The following is a 25,290-nucleotide window of genomic DNA, read 5'->3' as shown; positions in this document are numbered from 1 at the left end:
GAAATGGCATATTACCTTACAGAAACAATTTTTACCAAGTGACATGAAGAACGACTGAATCCTCTAAGTTAATACACTTTTACAACTTAGTAATAAAGATTTCAACTTTCCTGAGTAATGTGACCCTGCTACGTGAAGTCATGAAAGAGGTGAGAGCAGAGCTGTTAACTACCAGCAGGATGAGTAAAGGGTGAGCAAGTCAGTTACTAGCTGTGTTGAATGAAGCGGGGAGGTTATATTACTTCTCTCAGGACACTCTTCTAGGAGAGCTTTTGTCTTGCTATCCTCTTGTAATAGTGTTCTAATTAATATGAGAAGCTGCTACAGTCCCTTTTGTTGTTAGGACTATAAAGCAGCTTTGTATTTCATCCTCCTCTTCCCCTTAAAGGTCTGCTGCCTGCAGCACAGCTCTACACAGTGCTCATGTTGTTCTCAAGGCTGTCATGGGTCCTTTGGTCAGAGGCTAGAAAGTCAGCAAATTATTTGTCATCTTTTTTCCCAGCTTCCATACAGAGTGAATTTGATGTGTTCTAGTGGTCGGGATGTTCTTGTTCCTATAAATGTATATTAGTTTCTTGGGGTTTGGTCATTTTTAGAAAAATAACTAAAACCATTAAACTGACCAGCTGTGGTCCTTGGCCTTCCATGGCAATAAAGAACTTTTGCAGCTGAGGGTTTTGATCAACCACAGAAGGCTATTATTACAACTGTAGTCTTGTGCCCTATGTATTGTATGCAATGAGAACCATGACCACTGACCACTGAGATTTGCCAAACCCCACCGATTTTCTTTGTTAAAAAAAAAAAACAAGTCAGAAATGTTTCTTAGTGATATGGTGAATAGGGATGTCTCCCAGTTTAGTAATCTCTCTCTTTAATTCTTTGCACTGGGCTGAGGTTTTATGAAAAACAATTTCTCTTTCATGAAGGTATTCCCTTTTCTGTAGGTTTCTCCCCTTTTGTCTTTTTTTTTCCCTGCAAACTTGTAACTTCTTTATTTGTTGTTTATCGTCTCATCTGTTCCTTGAGGAGCATTCAGTCTTTAGTAAACATTCAGTGGTTCTATCACACGGATTCCTTGCCTGTAGACTTATAATTTCAAGGAGCTAGTGACTTAGCTGTAGTCCCTGGAAGCCTGCATTTAGTTATAATTCTGACTAACTTTTGTGTATGTTTTTACAAAATACTTCTTTTTTAGTATTAGTAGAATTTAGTTTTTGTTTTGTAACCTTTACTTGATTAGCTCTGTTCATCCACCTGTTCCTTTGTAATGTTTGATGGTACTTGGAAATTTCATCAGAAGGCAAGGTAAGGGTAAAATATCAAAGTATTAAATTGCTCTAACAAAAATGCCCAAGTTTGGGCTGGCAGAGGGAGAAGAAAAAGCTGCTACTAGCATTTGTCTGGCTAGCATTTGTCTGGGGTGATGTGGTGGTTCACTCTGTGGCGTAAGGCCAGGATCTCTTCAAACAGCCTACCCAGAATTCCAGGAAAAGTGTGTGGAGGATGTGGGTGATACCAAAGGTTTCAACTTTCAAATGCAGAAGGCAAACTGTAGGAAAATATGTTTCTTACTTGTCTGAAAATAATATTTTCATGATAAAATGAAACAGGAGTGTAATGCAGATTCTTCGGTAGGGACTCGTCCACAGGAATCTGGTATTAGATTAAGATGTACCTTTCTTAGTGCAGAATAGTGAACTTTCAAAAGGGGGGAATAAGTTCTTATTCTGGAAACTGTAATATAGTTGAAAAAAGGCAAAAGGAGTTGATGGTTTTACATCATGGTTGTGTCATATTTTTTGATGAAGTCTTGCTTCTGAGGTGTTCTTCGAAAGTTATTGCCATATATGTTACTGCAGAGATGAATAGCTTGAATTGATGATGATCTTGCAAGTGGTTGTACATCAGTATCAGAAATGCAGGTACTTTGCATGTGAAAACATTTGCTTTAGCTGGTATGTGTTATTTTTAATATTCGCACCTTATTTTTCTTAAATATTTTGTATAAATGCTAGAGATACTGACTTCAGTACAGTGTTTTAAGATTGTTGAAGGAAAATCACTGTAATTGTAATGCAATGGATAGTTTAGAATCAAGGCAAAATATTCACATATTTAAGACGTTCCAGTAGAAACTCACAAGTAAATACAGTACTGATTAAACTGAACATCTGCATTTGAGCTATTTGGAGAGGTAGTTTCAGAGCCTGAAACTTAGACAGTATAAGATGATTAAAATTGCTTGGGCTTTTCATAGAGTCACTTAGGCTCAGTTTAACATCATGAAGTCCAACCATTATTAAGTAATAAATATTTTCTAATTAAAAATACAAAAGCAAAATCCTGTAAATACAAACATTTTTAAAATTAGAAAAACCTGTTGAAACTGCTGATACTTCACAAGAGATTATTTTAAAAACTGTAGATGAGTTTATAAATAGTTTTTACTGTAGTTTCCTTTATGCTGTTGTATAATTACTTTTGAATTACTGTCATAGCTCTCTTCTCATTCTTCCTACTGGATGCTGCCCAGTGTCCTGATGTGCCCTCTCCTTTCTGCATTTTCAGCATTTGTAGACTTGACAACACGGGACTAAAAAGAAGGAATTTGCCTGGAGCACAGTTCTGTCATGGTTCTGGTTGTACTGGTGTTAACACCAGCAGAGCTACTTCTTGCTATCAGTCTTACGCCTCTTTCTTTTGAATAATCAAACAGAAGATTGAGTGTTTAACCTAAGAGAAAACCCGACAATCTTTTTTGACTGTTCTGGGCTATCAGGGAAGTCTTCTCTTTTTGAGTTTGTTTTTCTTTGCTTGCGTGCTTGTTTTTTTCCAGATGGCACTGTGTCCTATTTCCTTTCTCTCATTTAGCTGCATTCCTGCCCACTTCTCCTCTTTGTCAGTAGAGGGATAGCTGATCCTTACACTGGAGGCCTGTGATTTGTCATTGTGAAAACCGTGGATGCTTCTGGCCAGCTTTGCCAGTAGGGGAAGCCCAGCTGCTCTTCCCAGGCCCTACAGACTTCTCTCTGCTCCATTTCCATGTATGCTGTGGTATAAAAGAGCCAAGAGTGGGTCCCATCCAACTTAGGATATTCTATGATGCTAATTATGGGAAGTAGATAAGTAGATCTAATTACTCCAAAGTGTAAATCAGCTGAGAAGCAGTTTTTCACATGTATTTGGATTAGTTTTCTGTTTTTACCTGCTCACTCACTATGAGCTTAGGTGCATAATAATGATGACATGATGAGGGTGAGTGAGGGCAATGTGGCACTGGTAAAAATTCCCTTTTGGTGACAGGTGGCAACCCACTTGATTCACTGTATCTGTGTTTGTACTCTTTGTACTCCAAGCACCAGTATAGCCAAGATGAGTTTAGAATAAGTGTGGGGAGCAGAAATTAAGGCTGTAATTTGTGCCAGTGGTACTCATGATACTTCAGTCTTCTTCTACTTGTCTCATTGAATTCCCTCATGTGGATGTCTTTGGTGTTATACAGTAAACTGGATCAGGGAATTTACCTAGTTGAAAAATTACCTAACAGAAAATTTATTTACCTTTAAAAGAAATTAACTTCCACTTTCATTCACCACAGGGCTGCTGAGCCTGTCTGTGTGGGCAGAGGAAAAAGAGCATCATAGGGATGGGAAGAGGGTAGGAAGGCTACAGTGCCAGCTTGCTTTGACTGAAGTGAGTGGAGCTGAGGCACATAGCGTGGTGACGTGGTTCCGTCCATGTCATTCAGCTGAACTGATTTATCCTGATTGCAAAACATGCTTGGAAGTTTTCTGACAGCTTTGTTTTGTCTGTAGCCTATTTACTGTACCAAGTGTTTGGTACAGTAAGTGCACTGATACTCTGCAGAAAGTTAAAATTAAGGATATTTGTAATATTTTATCTGCAAAATAATATATTAGTAGAAATCTGATATTTGTAATATTTTAATATGAAAATCAGAGCATGGAAGCAAATCTAAATCATGAGCTATTTGTTTATAGTGTTTCTGTTGTATGTACAGAACAGAGGGGTATTTTTCTGCTGTAGAATAATGTTAAGGGGTATTTTTGAGGAGAAATGTCTTTAGTTCAGATTCTGTATATTGCTCATTGTAATCCTCTGTCGTTGCCAGATTCCACTAGTAATATCACATACAGATCATGTGCACAGAAAAATATTAGTATCCAGAAATAAAAGTATTTAACTGCTGTGCTGTCTGTAGCAGATTTTTTATTCAATAAGGCAGAAATTCAAATGTGCTGCCAGAATTTGCTCCTTTAGTTTTGGTTCACAGTGCATATTAATATTCAGGGCATACATATATGTTCATATTTGTATCTGAGCAAATTTCGGACTTTCCGTCCTTTTGATTTGTACCTTTTTTGGTACTTTCTACTGCTGTTTGTGCCAGTTTTAATGTACTCCTGTATGTTATGTAAACAATGCTGTGTTTTTTCTTTAGATCGACTATTTCTGATGTATAGAAAACAAATTTTTCATTTCTAAATTATCTTTTTTTCACTCTTTACAGGAAATTCTAAGCTGAGACATGTAGAAAAAGATGTTTTGATTCCACAAATAATGAGGGATCGAGCCAAGGAGCTGTGTTCAGATAAGGTGCAAGGTAAGAGTCAAATATTCATTAGGAGATCAGATGTACTCACTTTTGTGCCCTGAATATAATCCTTGTTTTTGCAATCATGTAGTGAGAGAATTAATATGTGTGATCTCTGTCTTATCAGCTCACTGTGAAACCAGTATTGAAGCATATAAATCTGCTTGTGTTGGCTTTGGCTGCTTGGGGATGTGGACTATTTTCCAAAATGACTTGTTCTCAAGGGCTGTAGAATTTAGGATGATTAATACAAAATTCTTCACATCTCAGTCTGGTGGTGACAGAGCAGTGCAAGAGTTACTGTGTTTCTGTATGAATAATTTAATACATATATAAATTCGATTGCCTCATGCAAACCTTCAATTAAGGCTTTTCTCATTATAACAAATTTGTTTAAATATTCCCAACTTACTGCATCCTTTCCTTGCCCCAGCATTGAAATGATCCATGCACATAAACACACACATATTACCAGAAAGATGTTGAAATAGGGTTATGCAGTGTACTTGTACTTCCATTTTCTTGTGAAGAGTACTGGACTCTTTAAATTAATAACTCTTTAAAGTGGTGTGACCAGCTGTGCTGAGAGCTGCTTACACACAGGTTAGCCAAGAATGCTGCTGTAGGAGGGATGTAAGAATGGATGAAAAGCCAGGGAATTACTCTGTACAAGTGTCAGCTTTCAGTAGATGGCATTCGCATCCAGTCATCCAGATCTGAGCTCTTTAAACTTCTTTTGTTCATGCACCCCATCAGTAAAAAATTTCTGACTCCACAATCCCAATATAGGTATATTCATTTTAAATTATGTAAATGTATCACTGTACTTGTATGTTATGTACATTATGAAACATAAAAACAGAAGTTAAAAAAGGATACAATAAAGAGGAAACAAGCAATACTTTAAAATATTTTAAGCTATTTATTAATCTAAAAAGATTACTGTTAATAATAGTACTTTTCATTGAGATCTTTACAACTAAACTTGCATCATAGTTTTTAAAGTCTTTACCACTGTCATATAGGAATTTTAATACCTGGTTCTAAGTTGTTTATTTCAACACTTGATCTTAATGGGTGTCATGCCTGGAAAAGATACCTTACAAAGATGCATAGATCCCCATAGAAGAAGTACATAGTTGCTTGCACTTACTAAATTTTACTTAACTATCCTTATCTTTCACTCCTATCCATAAGTTTTGCAAATGCTTTGCTTGAAATTGGGCGAATAAATTATATTCTCCCTTGATGTCAATCAGTTTTTCTTCCAAACTAATGAGAAGGTGTTGCATGTCAGTGTTTTCAACTCCCTAAAACTCTCCTCAGGAAGATTTTTAATAGGTTAGAAAGTTCTGTTGATATCCTTCTAAAGTGTACAGATACAGGAGGCTTTTGTAGGTGACACATATTTTGTTCACCAACAAAATTAAAACAAAAATTACATAATTAAGTGAACATATTCAAATACCTATTTTCAAAATACTTTCTCCAAAATGCAAGTTTCTTTTGCAAAGGAGTTACTTTCTTAGTCATTATTAAAATGACACCTTCACCTTAAAGAGACACATTGAGTGTTTAGTTTTTGGAAATTCCTGCTAGGTAGCAAACTACTCATTGCCACGTGTCATCAGTGAAAAGGTCAGTGGGTTTGGAGCGCTTGTCAAACCTGACACATTTTTTTTTAGAAAAGATAACTCTTTGAAGCACTTTGCCACAAGTTACCCAGAGAGCAAACCTCTCTGTGTTGCCAGGGATTTTGTGGCCCCTCCCCATCTCATTACAAAATCTGGTAAAGATGCCACTGTTTGAAGGCTCGTTTTTGTCAAGTTATACCATTGATGCCATCCTGTAGCACACTGTACAATCCTGGCTCCAACTACTTTGCTGCAATAGCTCACCCCTGAGTGAGGCAGTGAAGGAATTTCATGTGCAATGCTCTCTCTGTAGCCTTAATCTGGAATCCCTTTCTTATTCCAGTCAAAGCAGCCATTCCATAAGTAGTTATATTTGCACAGTTTTACCATAATGCATCGGTTTTTTTATTCAAGAAGCCACTTCCTGATGAGAATATATCTTCTCCAGTACATCTTTCCTTTAGTGGTTCACAAAAAAAAAGGAATTTTTGTGCACTTCATTGATGAAATGCAAATACCACAAGATGTGAGAAGTTAAAAACTTCTGTACTTTCATTAACTTATAGGAAACCTCCCACACTATGTAACTTGTTGCACACTTGTTTCTTCAAATCTTTATCATGGTCTTCTGTGCATCTTCCATCAGTATTTATTGACAAGGGAGTGCATTTTAGTTTGTTGTCATATTGTTTTCCCTGAATTATTTCAGCAACTCTTACCATGGCAGGAAGAACAATTGTTTCCCCAATGGCATATGGCTTTTTGTGTTTTGCTGTTATTTAAGAAACTTCAAAGGAAGTTTCTGGAGTTTTATCACTTGGGCACTCTATAACTAGAGTCAAGTCTAGGTAAAGTAGACCAGTGTATTTTTAAGCAGCTCTTTTAGAGGTTCACCAGAAAATGTTAAAAAGTAATATCTGCCAAAGAAAAGTGGCATCATGTAACAGGTGCCTTCCAGCACTGCCAGAAGGACTTAACAGACCTTTTTTTTTTTTTTTTCATTTGAACAATAGTTGAGTCATTTTTACTTCAAATTCTGTGCCTGTTGGGGAAAAAAAATGAAGATTAAAAGTGTGGATCATTTGAAAGGCGTAGATTAAAAGTATTTTGAGAGCTTTCTATTGGTATAATATTGTTTGAGGTTAACCAAAGAGACTGTGTGAATGTGTTTTTCTCTTCTGAATTTGGGTAAGATAAGGACTTTGTTTTCAGCATCTTCATTTTCTGTGGCAGCAACCAATAGTGGAGGTTCTTGAGCTGTGACCTGCGGACCATTACCTTGCAGCTTCTCCATCTTTTTCCCTCCATAAATTTTAAAGCCAAATGTTATGATTTTTCCTTTTCTGTGATGTTAAGCAATATTATAATATCTTCCTTCTTTCTCCTGTTTAGTTTAGTTTTGTATCTTTAGGAAAATAAGGTTTGTGGATACATCTATATCCCTGTCATTCTTCTGTCGCCTGTAAACCAGCTTTGATCAAATTGTGTGAAAGTTAGAAGTGGAAACCGAGTATTTCTGTAACAGTTTTTTGTTATCAAATAGGTGAGCAAAACCCCACATTAATGCCTCTATTAAAATAAAAAGGTGGTAGAGAGATTCAGTTAATTTGTTGTACACCTTTTCATATGGGTGGAGGGGAGAGACCAAACCATGGCAAATGGAGCTTAAGCAGTTTTGTGATCAGTAGATTTACTATCTCATAAATCCATTGTGAGATTATTCCTGGAATAAATTTGTCTTGTTAGTACACAGGGATAGGTGTTAATCAGAGTAAAGAGTCTATGCTTTTTATGCTGTAAACAATTATAAGCTATGAACATAAGCTGTGTAATTAAGTAATCAAAGCTCTTGTGACTTGGTTTGTGTGCTGTGGAGTGTACACACATGCATGAAACGGAGTTGTTTACACTGAGGGCAGAGATATTCATTTAACTTCCTCTCAGTGTAGGATTTTTCTGCTTTATGTTAAGTTCATGTTTCAGAAACTCCTATTAGTAGACCTCTGTTTCTTTTTGTCTTTAGGAAATTGTGATGAATGCATTGGCACTGTAGGAAATAAAGCTATTCCACAAGTATGGGCCTTTACAATTGGCTTGATCAGGCTGGGTTCACATGTGTCCCTATGGGGAGCCCCTATACATTCAATAGTGCTCTGCATGAGCACAGGGTCCATCTGTACCCAGCCTGGTACCTTAGCCTGCAGCTATACCACCTAGAGCTGTGTGCTTATTCGAGCTAATAATGCAAGTAATGACAGCCTGTCCAGCACTTGTTCCACAGCCATCCAGGGAAAAGAAACCCCAAGGGTTACAAAAATAAATAAATAAAAAAGGTCTTGTTAACTTGAGAAGTGATCCTGCTACGCTAGTACACAGTTAAATGGGTAGCTCATTGATTTGCTTGGTTCTCAGCCTACCAAAATGGCTTAGGGAAGAGATAACCATGGAAAATATGTACACTCTGGTCATATTTAATTTTACTTAGATTATTTAAATTTACTTACAACTGTTTTTTCAGATTGTTCTGGTGTAAGTTCTTGTGTGTGCTGCATGTTTCTTAAGAATTTTGTAGCTCTGTTTAGAATGATTTCTATGTGATTTAAGACTTTCAAGCACTTTTTTCAGTGAAAATGGATGTATTAGTAATTTTGTTAACTTGGGTAGTAATTCTGCTAACATGCTTTCTGGGAAACACTAGTCAGTTTTCTGTGTATTATGTAAATATGTTTTATTGTGTTCATATCCATGGACTGTATGTGTGTATGTGAAATTGTGGGCAAAAGTGTCAAAAAACAAGCAAACTAAAAACCCTAAAACATTGTCATACAGGAGTGTTTCACTGTATTTTTACAAACTGTAGCATGAGTTTGCCTGAAACAGTATTAAATTATATATTTCTGTATTACCATATCCTTGCATTTCAAACCTAGGTAACTAAAAGGATAATTTGTTAGCCGTTGCCTCACTTACTGATTTTTGGAAATAATTTCTTAAGCAAGCTGTTTTCCTGTTTCGCTTTAATTTCCAGTTATAAAATGTAAATATGAGTAAGCTTCTTCAAAGCAAAATCATAGCAAATTTCAAGAACCCGGAGTTCACTATTCTTTTTCATCAGAATGGTGACCTTTAGCACATGAAAAGTTCTATAGTTTCATCCAGCTGTGCTTTGCTTTCCATGAGTGCATGCCCTAAAACTAGGGCAGCTCTGTGCCTTAAAACTAGGGACAGCTCCGTGCTCTAAAACTAGGGACAGTCATAGAAAAAACTGCTGTGGTTGATAGAAAAAGAGCTGTGGTTGATTCTTGATCATTTCTACAGAGAAGTTTATCTAATTTCTTGAGAGGGCTTACTCTGCTGTCCAAAGTTACAATTCTGAAACTGAACTTGATGGGGATGTTTTTGGTAACAGAAATACACAAACTTGGACTGTCAGCTTAATTTGATTTAATTTTGGGTTACTTGGCTTGAAAAATAGAAACGACTGACTGAGTTTGAGATGTTGTGAGTTTAGACTCTGAAGAATTGAGATCCCAAAAAGATATTACTGTCACAGAGTCACTCATGAAATTAATTCTGTATTATATTTATTGTAGATGTTTTGTGTATTTGTTGTATTGTAAAGCATTTCTGCCCACCTTCCAAAACCTCACAACATTTTTATTTTTTTTCTGAGAAAAGAGCAACTTGCTCTGGTGACAAGGGTTTTAAATTCTGAACTTCTTTCCTCTGAATTTTGTTGTCTGTTAATGTCACATCATCTGGATTTAGGCCTTTAAGGTCATGAAGAGGACCTGCATACATCTTCTGTGACTGAGACTCTTTTGTAAGGTTGAAGGATTCAATAGGAAATAGACCTACAGTCTTTTCAAGGTCTTGCAGGGACAGATAGTTCAACTCAGCCTGGTTCTGCCATTAGAAAGATGGTGAAGTAAATGTAGCCATTTCTTATTTTAAGCATATTGTGGGAGGCACCTATTTGATCAAGCTGACAAGTTGTTCTGTCCTTTTAAAAAAATTATTAATCTATTTTAAAACTTTTATGAGGGAGACATAAGGAAGATATTTCCACTTGTACCGAGTTGAGGACCTTCACTGGAGAATGCTGTTGGTTCTGTTTTGGTTCTGTTGTTTGGAGGTGCTGTATAATTAAAGCAACTGGAGTTACATTACTGAAAAAAATCTCATAATACTTGGCCGGGCTTTAAAAATGGTTTGGAATGTGTGGCTGGAAAAGGACATTTCCAAGCAACCATCCTCCTCTCATTCTCCAGATTTCCCATTAGCCCTCTCCTCCTCAGGGCTCATGTTGATACTTAGTGAAGATGATGGGATGCAACACTACTGCAGGCTTCTCTACAGTTGAGCATGACCAGTGTCATCCAGAGTTTTGATAATGTGCAGTTACTCAACAGTCCTGTCACTGACATTATCTCTGTCCCCGTAGGGGCCACCTGCTCTAGACCATGACCCTTACACCTGACATAGCAAGGTCCATAAATCCAAAGAAATTTCTGATTGAACTACATGTGGTACTGTACATTTAAATGCCCAAGCATACCTTTAGATATTCCTTCTTAAAAAACCCATTATTTTTAGATATACTTTCCTATCAGAAATGCAGATAATGAAATGTGTGAAATCCTTAGCAAATTTTGCTTGATGTTGCTTACTTTCCTTGGTATTGCAAACTGAGTTCTGTTAATTGTTACCAACCCTTGTTGAATGCTGAGGGAGGATTAACCTGTTGGTACTTACAGTTCTGACTTCAGAAGATGCTAAGACTGGTAGAGGGAATTACATGACAGCTCTACTTAAAAATTTTGATGAGTGTTCTTGTCTTATAGCAAATTAAAACTAAAATCACCATTTAAAGCTCAACTTTGCTCATCCACTTTGCATCACTGTGAAAATACAATCCTTACAATTTTTTTTTTTTCAAGTTCACATCTCCTAGGAGTATCTGGGAACACAGTGATTTTCTAACTGACCAAAGCAAAAAGATCAAGTGACTGATAAAAATCAATGAGTTAACATGACAGCTGCTGGTACCTTTTTTTAAATTGAGCTGCTGTGATCAGAAATTGTTTGCATGTGCTTATATTCATATTACACAGTTTGGTGGAAAACCTGAGAGGTTACAGTGGAAGAATCACAGATATTTTTATGACCACATTACCTTTCTCTTAGGAGGATGAAAAATAATTTGCTGCATTATCTGCAACTCCATTTTTGTGAGAGGAAGGTTAGTATAATTTGAGATCACAGTTTCAATTCAGCAACAAAGCTGTAGATGGAGAATGGAGGAAAACTGTTGTCCTCTGTTGCTATATTTATTATCTGAATATTGACATATATTATAGTCATAGCACGTGTGACCACATGACATTATATGAAACTATTGATATTGCATTATGTTTTATGTGTTCTGCAATTGTCAGTTATTTAAATTATTTTAGATGTTTTGATAGTGTACACTTATATTTAGTACTGGTAGTAAATTGCTATGAGCTTTTTTTCTGGCTTGCATTCCTTGAGAGTAAGATGCTGAATCTTTGTATGATGTTCTTATTTGCACACAATAGCTTTTATTTTGAAAAAAAAAATATTCAGTGATATATATTTCCAGTGAACATTTACTCTCATCACATTTAACTATGTGAATTAATACAATCTCTAGAGGGATTATGGTATATTGAGCTTTGCTCCAACAAACTGGGCAGAGAGAACAGCTATATGTAAATTAGAATTTGAAGAAATGAGATTCTAGATTTGTGTGTGATTGTTTGTTTGTTTGAGTGAATGATAACAGCATTAGCTACCCTAAGTTAATTTATAGAAAAGAAATATGAATGCATATTGTCTTGCTTGATGATAGAAATTTCAGTGTTACTGACTAGTTTTGAACACTTGAAGAAAATGTCCAGGGAGAGAACTTGCCTGGTGTGATTATTTTTGTTCTTCCCCCCATCCATGTCATTTCAACTCAGTGGATGACAAGAAATGGGTCAGACTGCTGCTAGCTTTACCACTGCAACTTAGTTGTGTGGGTTTTTTTTTTTTTTTTAATTTTATTTATTAGGGAAAGGAACAGCTTTTACAGGGACAAAGAGAAATGAAATCACTTTCAGTGAAAGAAAGAGGCCTCATTATAGCCACCAACAGCAGTTATTGACAGCTACACTTCCTATTAACAAGGAGCATTTAAGAGTTTGGCTGTTGGATCTTTGGACTTGATCTAATTTGCTAGCATTAATTAGTTTCTTTTGAGCACAGACACTTGGTGCTCACAGCTATAGATTTAGAGGACTAATTAGGACAGAAAATTGAACAGAATGGGGTAAGGCATTAACCTTCAACCATTACCAGCTGGGGCTCTGATAAAGACCACAGAGTCCAAATGCTCCTATTCATGCAAAGAGTACTTTAATGAATATCAATTTCAGCCAGGTTGCCATATCTTACAAGCCCCATTTCGATTTTGATTCTCTTACCTGGTAGAGATTTTTATGTATAGATTTTAAAGTGATATGGGTAGTTCAGAGCTCATAGATGAGAACCTCAAGAGGTTGCCTGTATTTTGTGCAGTCTTTCAATTTGCTTTTCTCAAGTTACAAATTTTATTGGTTTCCAGCTAAGATCCCAAATTTCAAATTGATTTCCCTGTCCAGCATAAATATATTAATATAGCCCAGATTAATTACATGTTCTTAACAAATCGTGATGTAAATAGAAGATGCCTGTGTGTTTTTGGATTACTGTAGTACATGGTAGTAATATCCATGATAAGAGCACTCACCAAGCTAACTGCTGGAAGTTGAACAGTAGGTTTGCTTCTTTTGCAGCTCTTATGGTGAGATACAATTATTGTATTATGGGTTCAGTTGGTGATGCAGTTTTAGGAGGAAAACTATTCTTCCAGACTGGATTAATGTGTTTTAACATCTGCAGAATGGGAATACTTTAAATGTATATAAGGAAAGAAAAAAACTAATTGCCCTTGTCCTTTTGTAGCATTTCTTGGATTGCTGGAAGAGTTGAACTTGAAATTAAGCACCCGAATCATCGGTTGTTCCTACCCTTTAGTCATATTACTACTCCCTGACAAATTCCCCATTAATACCGAATCATTGTTGCTGTCTTCATTTGACTTCGGAACCTGGAAATTCCTTGCCCAAAAGTTTTAAAATGTCTTCTATATCATAATTTCTCCAAACTTGTTTTTTCAGGAATTATGCCAGCATTGATTTATATGCCTTTTATGTGCTCTAATTATTTCCAGTTCTCCACTAGTACACTCTACCAGGTTAGGTTGAATAAGCTGGTTTTGTGTCTTAAGGTCCTGGTGAGTTAAGATTGGCACAAACTGTAAAAATAGAGGAATGCAACCTTGCCTGTATCTAATGATCTTGGGTTATTTCATGGTATTTAGATCAGTCTTTAGGCAACTGTGTGAGGGGAGTGTCCATAGTGGAGGAGACATGGTCACGTTCTTCTCCCAACAGAAGGGTGGGGGTGCTGTTCCAACCACTGACGAATACTCAGGTGTTACATACAGTGTTTGCTGATCTCTCAGTTTTCTTTTCCACTCGACACATTTTGATTCTTCTGTGTCAGTCATTCTTATTACTGGCAAGCGAGTGCAAACTTGGGATTCTGTGAGGGGTTTTTTGCATCCATTCCATTGATGGTGGCGATAACCTATGGGTGCAGTGTCAGAGTGTTACAGTGAGGTGTTACTGTGGCGTGGGTGGACAGAGCAGTGGCAGTTCATGTGACTCACAGTGGTTGTTGTTTTAGCCACCTGTCCTTAACAATGTATGAAGTAGTTGCTCTGAAACTTTGTATTATAAACCCCTCTTAGATACTACATTCAACAGTTACACAGTTAGCAGTAAGTGTAAATAAGTTTTTATACTTTTAAGAGGTCATGTTATATTCTCATTGCTTGTGTATAAATATTTATGTTGTATATGAATTATTAATATTACCCTGGAGTTAGTTTCACACAGAAAATAGGTTATTTTTCAACTATTGAAGTCAGAATATGTTGCGTAGGTGCCATTAGGTTCAGCAGTGGAGAATAAAACTTAGTTTTGGTCAAAATATTGCTTCTGTGACTTCAGGAATACAATAAATAGTGAGCATTCAGGCAGCCTAAAAGGAATATATAGACCTTGTATTCAGCATAAGGTGATAGGGGAAAGCTTCTGTCTATTCTTTAGAAAACATATGAAATTGACAGGAGTATTTGCCAAAGAAAATTGCTCTTCCAAATCTCAGAAATTGAAATGAAGCTCAACAGGAATTAATACTAAATGGAAATCGGAATAAGAGTGAATAGTGTAGGAGTTGTGATTTTATGTGATATGTTTTTATTTAATGAGACAGTGGATTATGAGAGTTGCACTGTTGATCTCCTGTATGTTGAAGAGTTGAATTTTTGATCTCCTTTATTTTTGGTCTCCTATACTTGTTGTACATATCTTTCTGTAGAATGTTACAACTCAGGAAAACCAGTCCAAAAAAAAAAAAAAACAAACAAACAAAAAAAAAAAAACCCCAAACAAACAAAAAAAAATAAAAAAATGGGCAGGAATCACAGATCTTATCAGACAATAAGGGAACACAAAGTTGAAATATAGATTGGGAGCTACGCCTATTTTCAACAAGATGTGGTGTTCTAAGTGTTCTTCATACTTTTTGGTCTAAGTGTTTTTCATTGTTTTCCGAAGAAAAATAACATCTCAAATTTTTATCCTGTTTTGGGATGGAAACATTTTAAGCTTCTTCTTACATGTAGAGCAGTAGTTCTAAAGATTGCTTAGCTCAAACTGAGGGAGTTGTCCCTCTAGCACTTTTTATTTGATGTAGTAGTTAATGGGTCCTATGGTAACAACACTGAAAATGCACAAGTGGTTTTTTTTAATGCTACAGACAGTGTTGTCTGTTGCTGCATAAAACTATGTTCTTGTACATTATTTTTCAGGTCATTTTAATAACAACGACAAAAAATAATCCTCCTTTTTCCCACCATCAAGTTTAGTTTTGTTGCTGTTGTAAATGCCTTCCAGTAGTTGTCTCTGTGGTGCTGCAGATAAAAAGAGTAGGAAGATTTGTGCTCTGAAAAGTGTTTTACTTAAACGTCTTATGCCTAAGAAGGGAGTCAAGGCTATAATATTGTAAGGTCATAAGACACTTGTGCTTGTATTGTCATCCCTCTAACTTTAGCAGTCCTGCAGAAAAGAGCACCTGGAACATTTGGATGGATATCTCTACAGGAAGTGTAATCATGTAACAGAAGGCGAGAGGTGTTTTGCAGAGCTGCTCAAAGGATAGGAAAGAGGATGATCAAGGAATGCTAGAGCTGTACAGACCATTGGAGGTATGGATGAGGCTTTAAATTTTTGATCAGAGAACAAGAAAAACAGTTTAGCTGCTGTGTCCTAGATTTGAGTGAAATACTAGTAAAGGACTTTAAAGGAATCATGGAAAGGAGGGAAGATAGTCTGATTCTGATGGGATAATGAATAGGAAAGAACCTATATGAAGAATTTTGAAGGAGAAAATGTAGAAGACCTGTGCATGAAAATTTCCCTTGGATGGGGTGAACAAAGTCTTCTCTTTGTATTTATTCATTTTATTGCAAAGGAGTTGAAATGGTTATAGGGAATTTGGGACTTTAATTATGGTATTAAAGAGATCTGCCTTCTTATCTTTTTCTTAAAATGAGTATAAAGAAAAAATTCTTTAAGTCACTAATGCCTATTTTTTTGGGCTTCTGATAATCAAGTTCAGGATTTCCTTGTATTACTTTTAACATCCATAATGTTGTACACTTTATAATTTCTTTTCTTTCTGGCAGTGATCCGGAATTTCCCAAGGAGGTTCTAGTTACTCTTCTTTTCCCTCCTCTTCAATATACACTAAATAATGCTCTTCAAGCTTTCAGATCAACAACATATTTTAGGGATGTTTAAATAGTCCTTTTTGAAGCACAAAATCAAAAATTTATTGTTACATTTGCATGCCAGGCTTGATACAGGTCAAAGGTCCTGCTTTGTTTCCTGGTGACAGAAATATCCCATGCTCTTTGCTGTAATGGGATGCTTGTGAAGTTGGTGAAAATAAAGCACTGTAAGGCTGTGGCTTGAGATGTAGTCTCACCTATGGCTGTAGACTGTCAGACATTTAAACAGTTATTTTAGGAAGACACAGCTAATTTTTGCAAAAAGAACTTCTGAATGCTATGGTTTAATATGTGGGAAATGTACAGAAAGTGTATAATGTGGAAAGACACAGAGAGCTGAAAGCAGAACTACTTGATGCAATCTAGACTGGTCTAACTATGCTTCAAAAGCATGTACTTAGTTCTGTGAAATGCTTATCAAACCTGAGTGCCCTTGGAGGGCACATTTATCAAGCATGAAAGGATAGCAGGTCTGCAAAAGACTTTAGGAAGACATTTTGGGCCATTCTCTTCTCTTGGGGCGATAGCTAGTGTGCCTGTGTTTGTTGTGTATTCTGGTTAATGTTTCAGCTACTATAGCCTGCTTCAGTGCTCAGTTCTATTTTTCTATTTTACCAATACAAACCAATTTTTTATTACAACAAAAAGAATGCTTTTTGCTTTCTAAGTTTTTTTGGGATTAAATGTCTGAACTAACTTTTCTTTGTATGTCAAGCAATTTGTGTTCTCAGACATTGGACCAATTCCTGGCAGTGATCTGAATAAAAGCAGGACTTTTAAACGGAAGAAAGAGGATGATCTGGTTTATGTTAAACAGGCAAAAAGGAAAAAGAAAAATCTTACTCAGTAACCATCCTGGAAAACTATTTCTATCAGAGTCCCCAAAATGGCTTAGGGAAGGTGTTGAACCCTGAGATTCCAGAGTTGTTTTCAGGAGCATGAAGAATTTTAAACACAAACCCCCAAAATCTTTAATGCTGTGATGTTAAAAATGACATTTAAATTCACAGGGAGAACTCGTGCTTTCAGCTTGAAGAAAATTATATCCAGTAAACAGGAGTGACCACAGTCTGCAACTTCAAACTTTGTTGCTCATTACTTTTCTTCCTGCCTTTGGGGTGATAATTTTTTACAGTGACTCTGACAGCCAAGTCAAAATTATTCATAAGGCCAATGGTGAAAAGAACTTTTTATTTTTCTCTGGTGTAAATTATCTTTGTCATGCATCTGATCTGTCCTGATTTCCTCCCTGTGCTTCTTCACATTCTTCTGAATGGTTTGGGTTTTTTTACATTAAATGTAGGCTTCAGCATATATCTAGTTAATGAACAGAAATTTACCATTGCTTTCAACAGAATATGGAAAAGAGGAATGCAAAAGAATGGTATAGCATTTGGGGTTATGTAACTTAAGATTTAATTAGTAAGTAACTACTCTGTAATGGGGTGCTAGAAGAGCTCACAGCTTCTCTGGTATCTTTAATGACTTACATCAAAAATCCTATGTTTAGAATATTTTATGTTAGCTACGTGTAACAATGCTTCATGACAGTTGAGTAGTATAGTAGTATTAATGGCTCTTCAGCTTTTTCTTTGTAATAGAGGTGTCCCCATACGTTAGAAAACTATTCCAAGTTTAAGGAAATTAAAAAACATGTTCATGTATGTATGTGTGATGATTTTTTTATATTTTATTTTATACATTCCAAACAGCTTGAGGAAGTTTTGAGTTCTTTGTGGAGACTGACAATGGTGTGGAAAAGATGCTTTTGCTTTAGCAAGACTGGTGTAAGTTAATTTTGATATGCTCCATCTGTTGAGTAACTATAAAACTTCAGCAGTTTTAAACCAAAATGCTGTTGGGGGAATCTGTCCTCTTCACTCTGCTGTCAAATTCATGCAAATACTACTTACTGTGCACCAACCATTTAGCAACGTTCATTGTTGGGCTTGGTAATACTTGGTAAATTGCAACCCTAAAAAATAATTTTTGCACTTCTATAGAAGGAAGATATTTAACAGAGTTGTGAACTTTTGCTTTGTCTACCTTCTCCCAGCAGATGAATAGTTCTGGTCTTATGATTTTCTTTTCTGCATTGGTTTCAGTGCAGTGCTGTTTGTTACAGCACTGCACTGATGTTACAGATCTCTGTGTCCCTAATGTTTGAGTTGCAATGACTTGACTTGCCTGAAAGTAATTCAGCCACTCTAATAAAGAGGAGATATAATTGCCTCTGGGAAATGTGTTAAAAGTACTTAAAGGTAGCAATGTTTGGGTTGTGGTATCAGGTTCACCCAGATCCGTTTCACATACGCAGTAAATAACAGTGACTTCTTTTGTGTGAAGCCGGTAGAATCCCCATGTTTCTAATGTAATATAGTCACTGTCTTAAGTTTGATTGTAAGCTTGATACATTGATGTCTGGATTCTACTGTGTTATAAGGAGATCTGATACTTATAATCTTTTGTGTGTCCAGACCTGAACTGATTGTACAATAACATTTTACTTGGGCATTTTTGTACTAACAATTGTCAAGTCCTCAGGTCTCTAAGCCTTGGCTGAAATTGTGACAAAAAAGTCAGAATAAATACCTAAAGGTTATTGTATTTCAAGCAATCAGAAGTTACTTCATCCTGTTCTGCAGTATTCAGAGAGGAGACCCTTTTAAGTGGAGCACCCTTGGAGACTTATGTCAGCTCCTCAAACTCCTCCTTTGATTTTTGGTTAAGTCATGTAGGATGGAAGACATCTCATCCCAGTTGTAGTCCTCTCTATCTCTTCCCTGTCCCCTTACCCCTTCCATGTCAAGGCTCAAGGTAACAAGGACATGAAGGCACTTTCAAAATCAGCTTTGGGTGGGACATGGAAATTTTGGGTGGCTAAAATGAGATAAAGTATATTCTACTGGTAGTCATTCTTAGTCTCTGTTCAGACATGTAAGAGGAGATAAGGCCATAAATGAAGGAGGACTGTCATGATCAAAGCATATGGGACATGGCATTGATATGCATAAAGCAAGGATGGCAGTGCTATCCATTTTTGTTTGTGTATTTGATCTCCTGCAAAAGCCTTGTAGAAACCCTTGGACTTTGCAGGCATTTCCTAAGGATTCCTTTGAGCTGTTTTTTCCTGTGTGTGTCTGGTTGCTTCCATATCTAAGGAATCCCATTGGTTTGTTAGTGCCTTCTCTAACATCAATATGTTTGCAGGTTCTGTGCAGGCGTGGACTGACAGGATAGTAAGTGTCTTTGAGCTCCCAACAAAATCTGATTGGAGTAGGGGAAAGGCAGTTGCTGCCTGCTGGTTCATGTCAAACAAGGCTCAGCTGGACACTGGTTACCAATTTAAAATTTGGGAAGAGCACTTGTAATTGAATATAGGCTTTTTACTTTTACAGCTCCGATTACTTTCCTTTTTTTTTTAAACTTTGACCACTGGCAGCAGTCCTGGACTAAAGATCAAAATCTAAATGAAGCCATTTTACATAACTAATTTGACATCTTGTTTCCCATTTAATCACTGTTTTTTTTTCTTTTTGGTCACCAAATATATATGGCTGAAATCATGGTATGTAGGGGAAAACAGGCAAATAATTTCAACAGTGTAAACTTCGATTTATAAATTTGAGACTTGCAACCAGACTGCTGTACGAGAAAACAGATGCCATGCAATAAGTTAATACTAAGCTGAATAATAAACAAGATGTATTGTTAAAGGTCTTTAATGCAAAGAAAGTGATTTCAGACTTTCATATGCTTGTTTTCTGTCTTTGTTTAAATGAAGCCTTTGCATGTGTTTTCTTTATTGTTCTCTTTTACGCACATTTGAGCTTTGTTGGGTTGAGGACAGTCTCTGGTTGGGCAGTGGTGATTAACTTACACTAAATAGGCAGCAATAATGTGATTTGAGAATGAAAAGGATTCATTTCTTTTAAATGAGGGGAAAAAAAAACAAGGTTGAAGGAAATAGTTTACATAATCTGTAAACTAGTTAAGGAGCTGAATATTTATGCAGGTTGAAATTGAAGCTTAGTTGCCCTCTAGGGGTTTTACATTAATACAGCATATGCTAGCTTTTGGGTGTTTTTTCTTTCTTTCAGAATAAAGGTGAGACAAGTCTTTGGAAAAAACTTACATGCTAACAAATGTGTGGTGATAGAGGCATGTGTACATCTGCATTCAGTGAGTAAAACTCATTTAGTTCAAAACCCAGAAAATGGAGGAAAGATTTTTAGCTAGATTAGGTTCTTTTTAATTTCATTGTACCAGTGGAGAATGTACTAACAGTCAATCAGTCATAGCACTGAAGTCTCAACCAGGAAAGGTCCTTACTTTCAGTCAAAGTAAACAGGAGACAGAAAGTCACAGGGGGTTGCAATGGCAGCACCAGGACCCTCAGTCAGTTTCTGCTCATGTCCCAGCTGCTGAATGCTGCTTCAGATTCTTGTGTCCTCAGCTGCCACTGAGTAATGCACAGATCTTCTGTCACTTCTGGTCTTAAAGCAGGTTGAGCCTGGATATTAGTCTGTGATTAAATGTGTTAGAAATAAACTTCATCTCCTTCTTTAGAAAGCAATTGACAAAACCAGTAGTTCTTGATTGCTTGGATAGGCATATGATATTTCATTGGAAGTACCCTCATGCCATAGGAAGAGTGTGACAAATGGCTTCTAAGCTGGAGCGACATATATCCCCTTGTCTTAACTTTCTGTATCTCCTTTGCCAATGATTTTGTAGCAGATGTGCTGCTAACATACTTATTTGAACAACTGCTAAATGAATTCATAAGAGTTCGGTTGTATTTCTAAAAATGGAAACCACATCTTTGTGATAGTTTTGTTATTTCTTTCATAACACTGTTGATGCTGTATTTGTATGTTGATGGTCTAAAACGTTTTTGCATCAGAAACAAGATAATTGGAGCAGGCAGAATAGGTGGACTTAACTCCCTCCTGACAAAGATGAATCCCTCTGCACACAGCTTGAGGAGCACAGTGTAATCAACTTTCAGAAGGTAGTGTCCCTGAAGTTTCAGTTTACCAAACTACACCTGGATTTGTGCTAGTAAAGTCAATGTTCTTACACAGATTTTTATGCCATATGCCTATTAAGTGTTACACTGCAAAATAGTTTCTCTCTTTTGTGGTGTTTTCATACCTAGTTTCTGGTGCATTTTGTTTTGCTTGGTAGATTTATCAAAGACTTGTTTGTAAATCCCCTGTCTACCAGTATTTTATTTTATTGTCTTCAAAGTTACAACTTTTATTCTGAAGAAATGTACCTGGTTATTGTAGTCCTTTATTTAAAACATTTTACAGAAGATGAAAGATAACTATTACAAAGTTATTACCAAATTACCAGATATTGCTGAGTTTTGAGTGCTTTCCTGCCACATGGTCTAAAGTCATCTCTTCAACATCATGAAATGAATAGGGTAGTCTGAAATTCTAAATGCCTCCACAATGGCATTCTAAATGCCTCAATTATATAATTTTATTTGAAAAAGTAAGTTTACATACTTTATCACACTGTGGCCACAATTGCAGGGGTCGAGTTACTCTTCACTGTTCACTTCAGAATATGGACACAGCAGAATTTTTTTTTCCTGGAAAATTTGCACTTTGGTTTTGTCATCCTTGCTGGCACTGAGTAGTACCTCAATCAGCAGGAATTCTTCCATGGTGAAGAATTCCTGCCTCCGCACCAGCCTATGGCTAGTCAAGCTTTGTCAAACAAGACATTTACTGGAAAGTACATGATAACTCTTTTGGAGATGTTGGAACACTGGTTGGGGATGAATTGTACCTGTGAGGGAAAGTAACTTCCTCTTTTAATAACTGTATAAATATTTTATATTCTGTATATTGGGAATATTCTATATTCTCAAAAGACCCGAGATTTTGACCCAGCTGGAACCAGTTTCACTTTTCCTTAGAGGATATTTTGTTTCATTCAGAGGAGTGAGAATTACTGCAATCACCAACCTTCGGTGTTGGAGCTCCGAATTGAATTTTGGAAGTCCATTAAACTGAACTGGGGCAGGGGGAAAGGAGGAATCCCTGACACAGCACAGTGTAACTAAGAGCTGGTGTCATGCCATAGTGGAATAGCTGGGCAAATGCCTCCTTAGGAGTTCTATAAATGCCCTGCTCTACCCCCACCGTGTGGTAGAAGGACATTATTGTTACTTCTTCCACTCCCTGAAGCTCTGTTTTTGAGAACTAGATATATTTTACCTTTAGAGTTCAGCTGAAGAGTCAGTCTCTATGGGACAGAGGGAGGGGATGTTGTTTCTTTAAATCATCTGTTATCCGAACTTCTCAGCAGTCCCTGAGCGGCTCGGCAGCTCCCGAAGGAGGCGGGGGGATAGGCAGAGGCGAGGCTGCTCTGCGCAGCTCAAGTTGGATGCACTTGTTTATATAAAAGCAGGCAGTGACAGACAGTAGCCATGGGGGAACTTGCATTTGTTCCAGTTCTGCCTCTTCCAGCGCCTGGTATGGTAACGCATGATGTCAGGGATACTTACTGCAGGGTGGGAGGAAAATTAGATCAAGTCAGTCTTAAAGGAAGCAGTTGTTTAAAACCAGTGCAGTTTAACCTGGTGGCTGTGCTTGCTGGGCTTGCTTTACCTGAAGCCCTATAGAGAAGGTGGTGCTTGTACTTGACAAGAACATTCCTCAAGCAGTTTTCTTTAGTGGATAAATCATGATTTACCCAAATAAAATGCTTCACAGCAGTGTGCTTAGTTTGCTTAAAAGGGTAGATTTTTTTTGTAATTTCACTAGGAAGAAAAGGAGGTCTTCTTCTCTGGAAAAATCTGCCTGCATAGCCCAGCAGATTGTCATCTTTGAGCATTTAAATCTGCCTTGAGTGACAAAGTAGTCACCTTATACATAATAGTTATGCCCTTGCTATTTCTCCTATGTTTTCTGAGGACATAACCCTCTTGTGTGCTGCCTGTCTTGCTTAGTCAGAAGCAGGACTTATCTTGTAGCTCTTATAGAGCTGGGTTGCTGGAATTTACTTAAAAAATGTATCATCCCTGCCAAAGCTCCTTTTGCTGTTAAAGTCCAAGTTCAGTTGAAATTCTAGTGACATGAACGTATATTGCAAATATATTATGTCTTCCACAGTATTTCATTATTTAGCAGTAGTCAGGAAAGCATTGCCTGACATTTTAAGGTGTAGGTTATTTCCTGACTCTGTCACTCCTAGGAAAACACTTTTCCTAGTCAAGTTTCATGTGTGCATTCACTATTCATGTCAAACTGAAAACTAACTTCAGTCTTTCCAACCCTTGTCCCCAAGAAGACATTTTGGTCAGATCTCATATGTGTAGGACATAGAATGAGCAGAGCTGACCTGCTCTTGTCCTAATGGCAGAATAAATGCTCCTTAAAGTATCCTGAGATTGCATATGTATGTTATTTTCAGAACTCTTTTTTAAAACTCTTAATTACTTTAATCTGGCATCTTTTTGTTAATACTTTTAAGTATTCGTCTGGGTTTTGTTAGTTGAAGTGATTGAGTTGGCTTGAATTACTGTGTTTGGCTGTGTTCCTCAGCTTGTTTTATGTGTTTTTCTTAAACAAAACAATTATTCTCTTTCTTAAACTTTACTTTTCAGTTCCATTCTCTGTTTCTTGGTGCTTATTATAAAATTGGAAAGAAATGGTCCAATGATCTGCTGTGGATAAGTGTGGGTTATTTGAGATAGACAGAAGGGTATCTTTGTTGTTGCTTGAGGCTTCTGGTTGTGCCTCTTAGAAACATCCACATTCTCAGTCTGAATGGTAGCAAATTTTGAACTGCAGAACACGTGTATTGGGTCTGGTGAGAGAGATTCCCCCAGCACAAGCGTCTGCATCGCATGGGAATGGGACTGTACCTCCATTGTTCATGGCTTTTGTGAATGTCATTCCTTGATGTAGTTTCTTAAGATCCTTGTTTTTTCCCCACAAATTCTGTCTTTAATGATTGTGGGGTTTGAAAACAAGAGAAACCCTGCTAATATTTCTGTAATAAAAAGATCAGCAGCTAAGCAGTGACTTCTGATTTGAAGTAACTGATGTTGGAGGATTGTTATGTGCCTTATATCAGTTTTCAGAACTGCTATGGTATTGTGGTTTTAAAAAAAAACCATATAGATTTTTTTATAAGTTTTGAAACAGAACATTTAAATAAGCCATTGATTTCCTATATTGATTTTAAAAGCCCATTGTAAGCAGTTGACCAAACCTAGATCCTTGTAGTATCAATGTATGTAGGACATGAAAACTTTGGAGACTCTTGTTCCTAAGTAGGTAGGTTGCATTTACAGAGTGAGTAACTGGATGTTCTGAAAAAAAACCAGCCAACTCTCATTGTTGATCTGTGTAGAGTGTCTTTGCTCCCTACTGCTCTGGCCTGTTTCTGTATCCATCTGAGAGATACTTTGAGGCCAATTAATTTTTGCAGCAGGATTTTGAAAACCTGCTAATGGAAAAAGTACGCATGGTATGAAACAAATAACTACAATTGCAGTAGTTGGGAGTTTAGCAGGACTTCAGTGGGCCAGAGCAGATAGATGTTGAAGGAATTGAGGCTAGCTTTCTGGTTTCAGAAGGTTTTCCCCCTCTTTCACCCTCTTGTTTTGGGTGCTTGTCCATTTAGATTCACCATGAAAGGCATCCTAAGCGTTTTGAAGGGCATGTGAGAACTTTATGCTTCAAGATATAAGCCAAGCTTACAGATGATAGGGATTAAGAAGAAACTTCACTTAAGAATATGCTTTTCCATAATGTAGACTTTCTGACAATTTTTTTTAAAGCAGCTGTTATTGGCTTCTGAGAAAGACAGTGTACAGGACAAATAGGCCCTTTGTTTCAGTGTGCTATTTTCTCATCTCTTAATGTCTCCTGAAGAAAAGTATTCAGATTTGTTTCTAGGATATTGATAAGATACTTTCTTTATCCCAAGGATAAAGGCATTGTGTTTAGACAAACAATTTCCAGGGCTTTTTGGGAAACATTCTTCCTATGCAGATCATAGTTGTGCTGTTTGCCTTCCTGATGATTCTCTCCTGCTGAATG

At 36.8% G+C, this 25,290-nt stretch overlaps 1 protein-coding gene across 1 annotated transcript in view; it reads left to right on the top strand.

The window, feature by feature from the left end:
- CMC1 (C-X9-C motif containing 1) overlaps window positions 1-25,290 on the top strand; it is a 40,296-nt gene that overhangs the window by 6,319 nt on the left and 8,687 nt on the right. Inside the window, exon 2 of the mRNA XM_021536545.2 lies at window positions 4,535-4,627. Coding sequence (XP_021392220.1) covers window positions 4,535-4,627 — 93 coding nt within the window. The remainder of the gene's footprint in view (window positions 1-4,534; window positions 4,628-25,290) is intronic.

This window comes from Lonchura striata, chromosome 1 (genome assembly GCF_046129695.1).
Source record: "Lonchura striata isolate bLonStr1 chromosome 1, bLonStr1.mat, whole genome shotgun sequence".
Lineage (NCBI taxonomy): Eukaryota > Metazoa > Chordata > Aves > Passeriformes > Estrildidae > Lonchura > Lonchura striata.
This window is presented reverse-complemented; position numbering and strand designations above follow the sequence as displayed.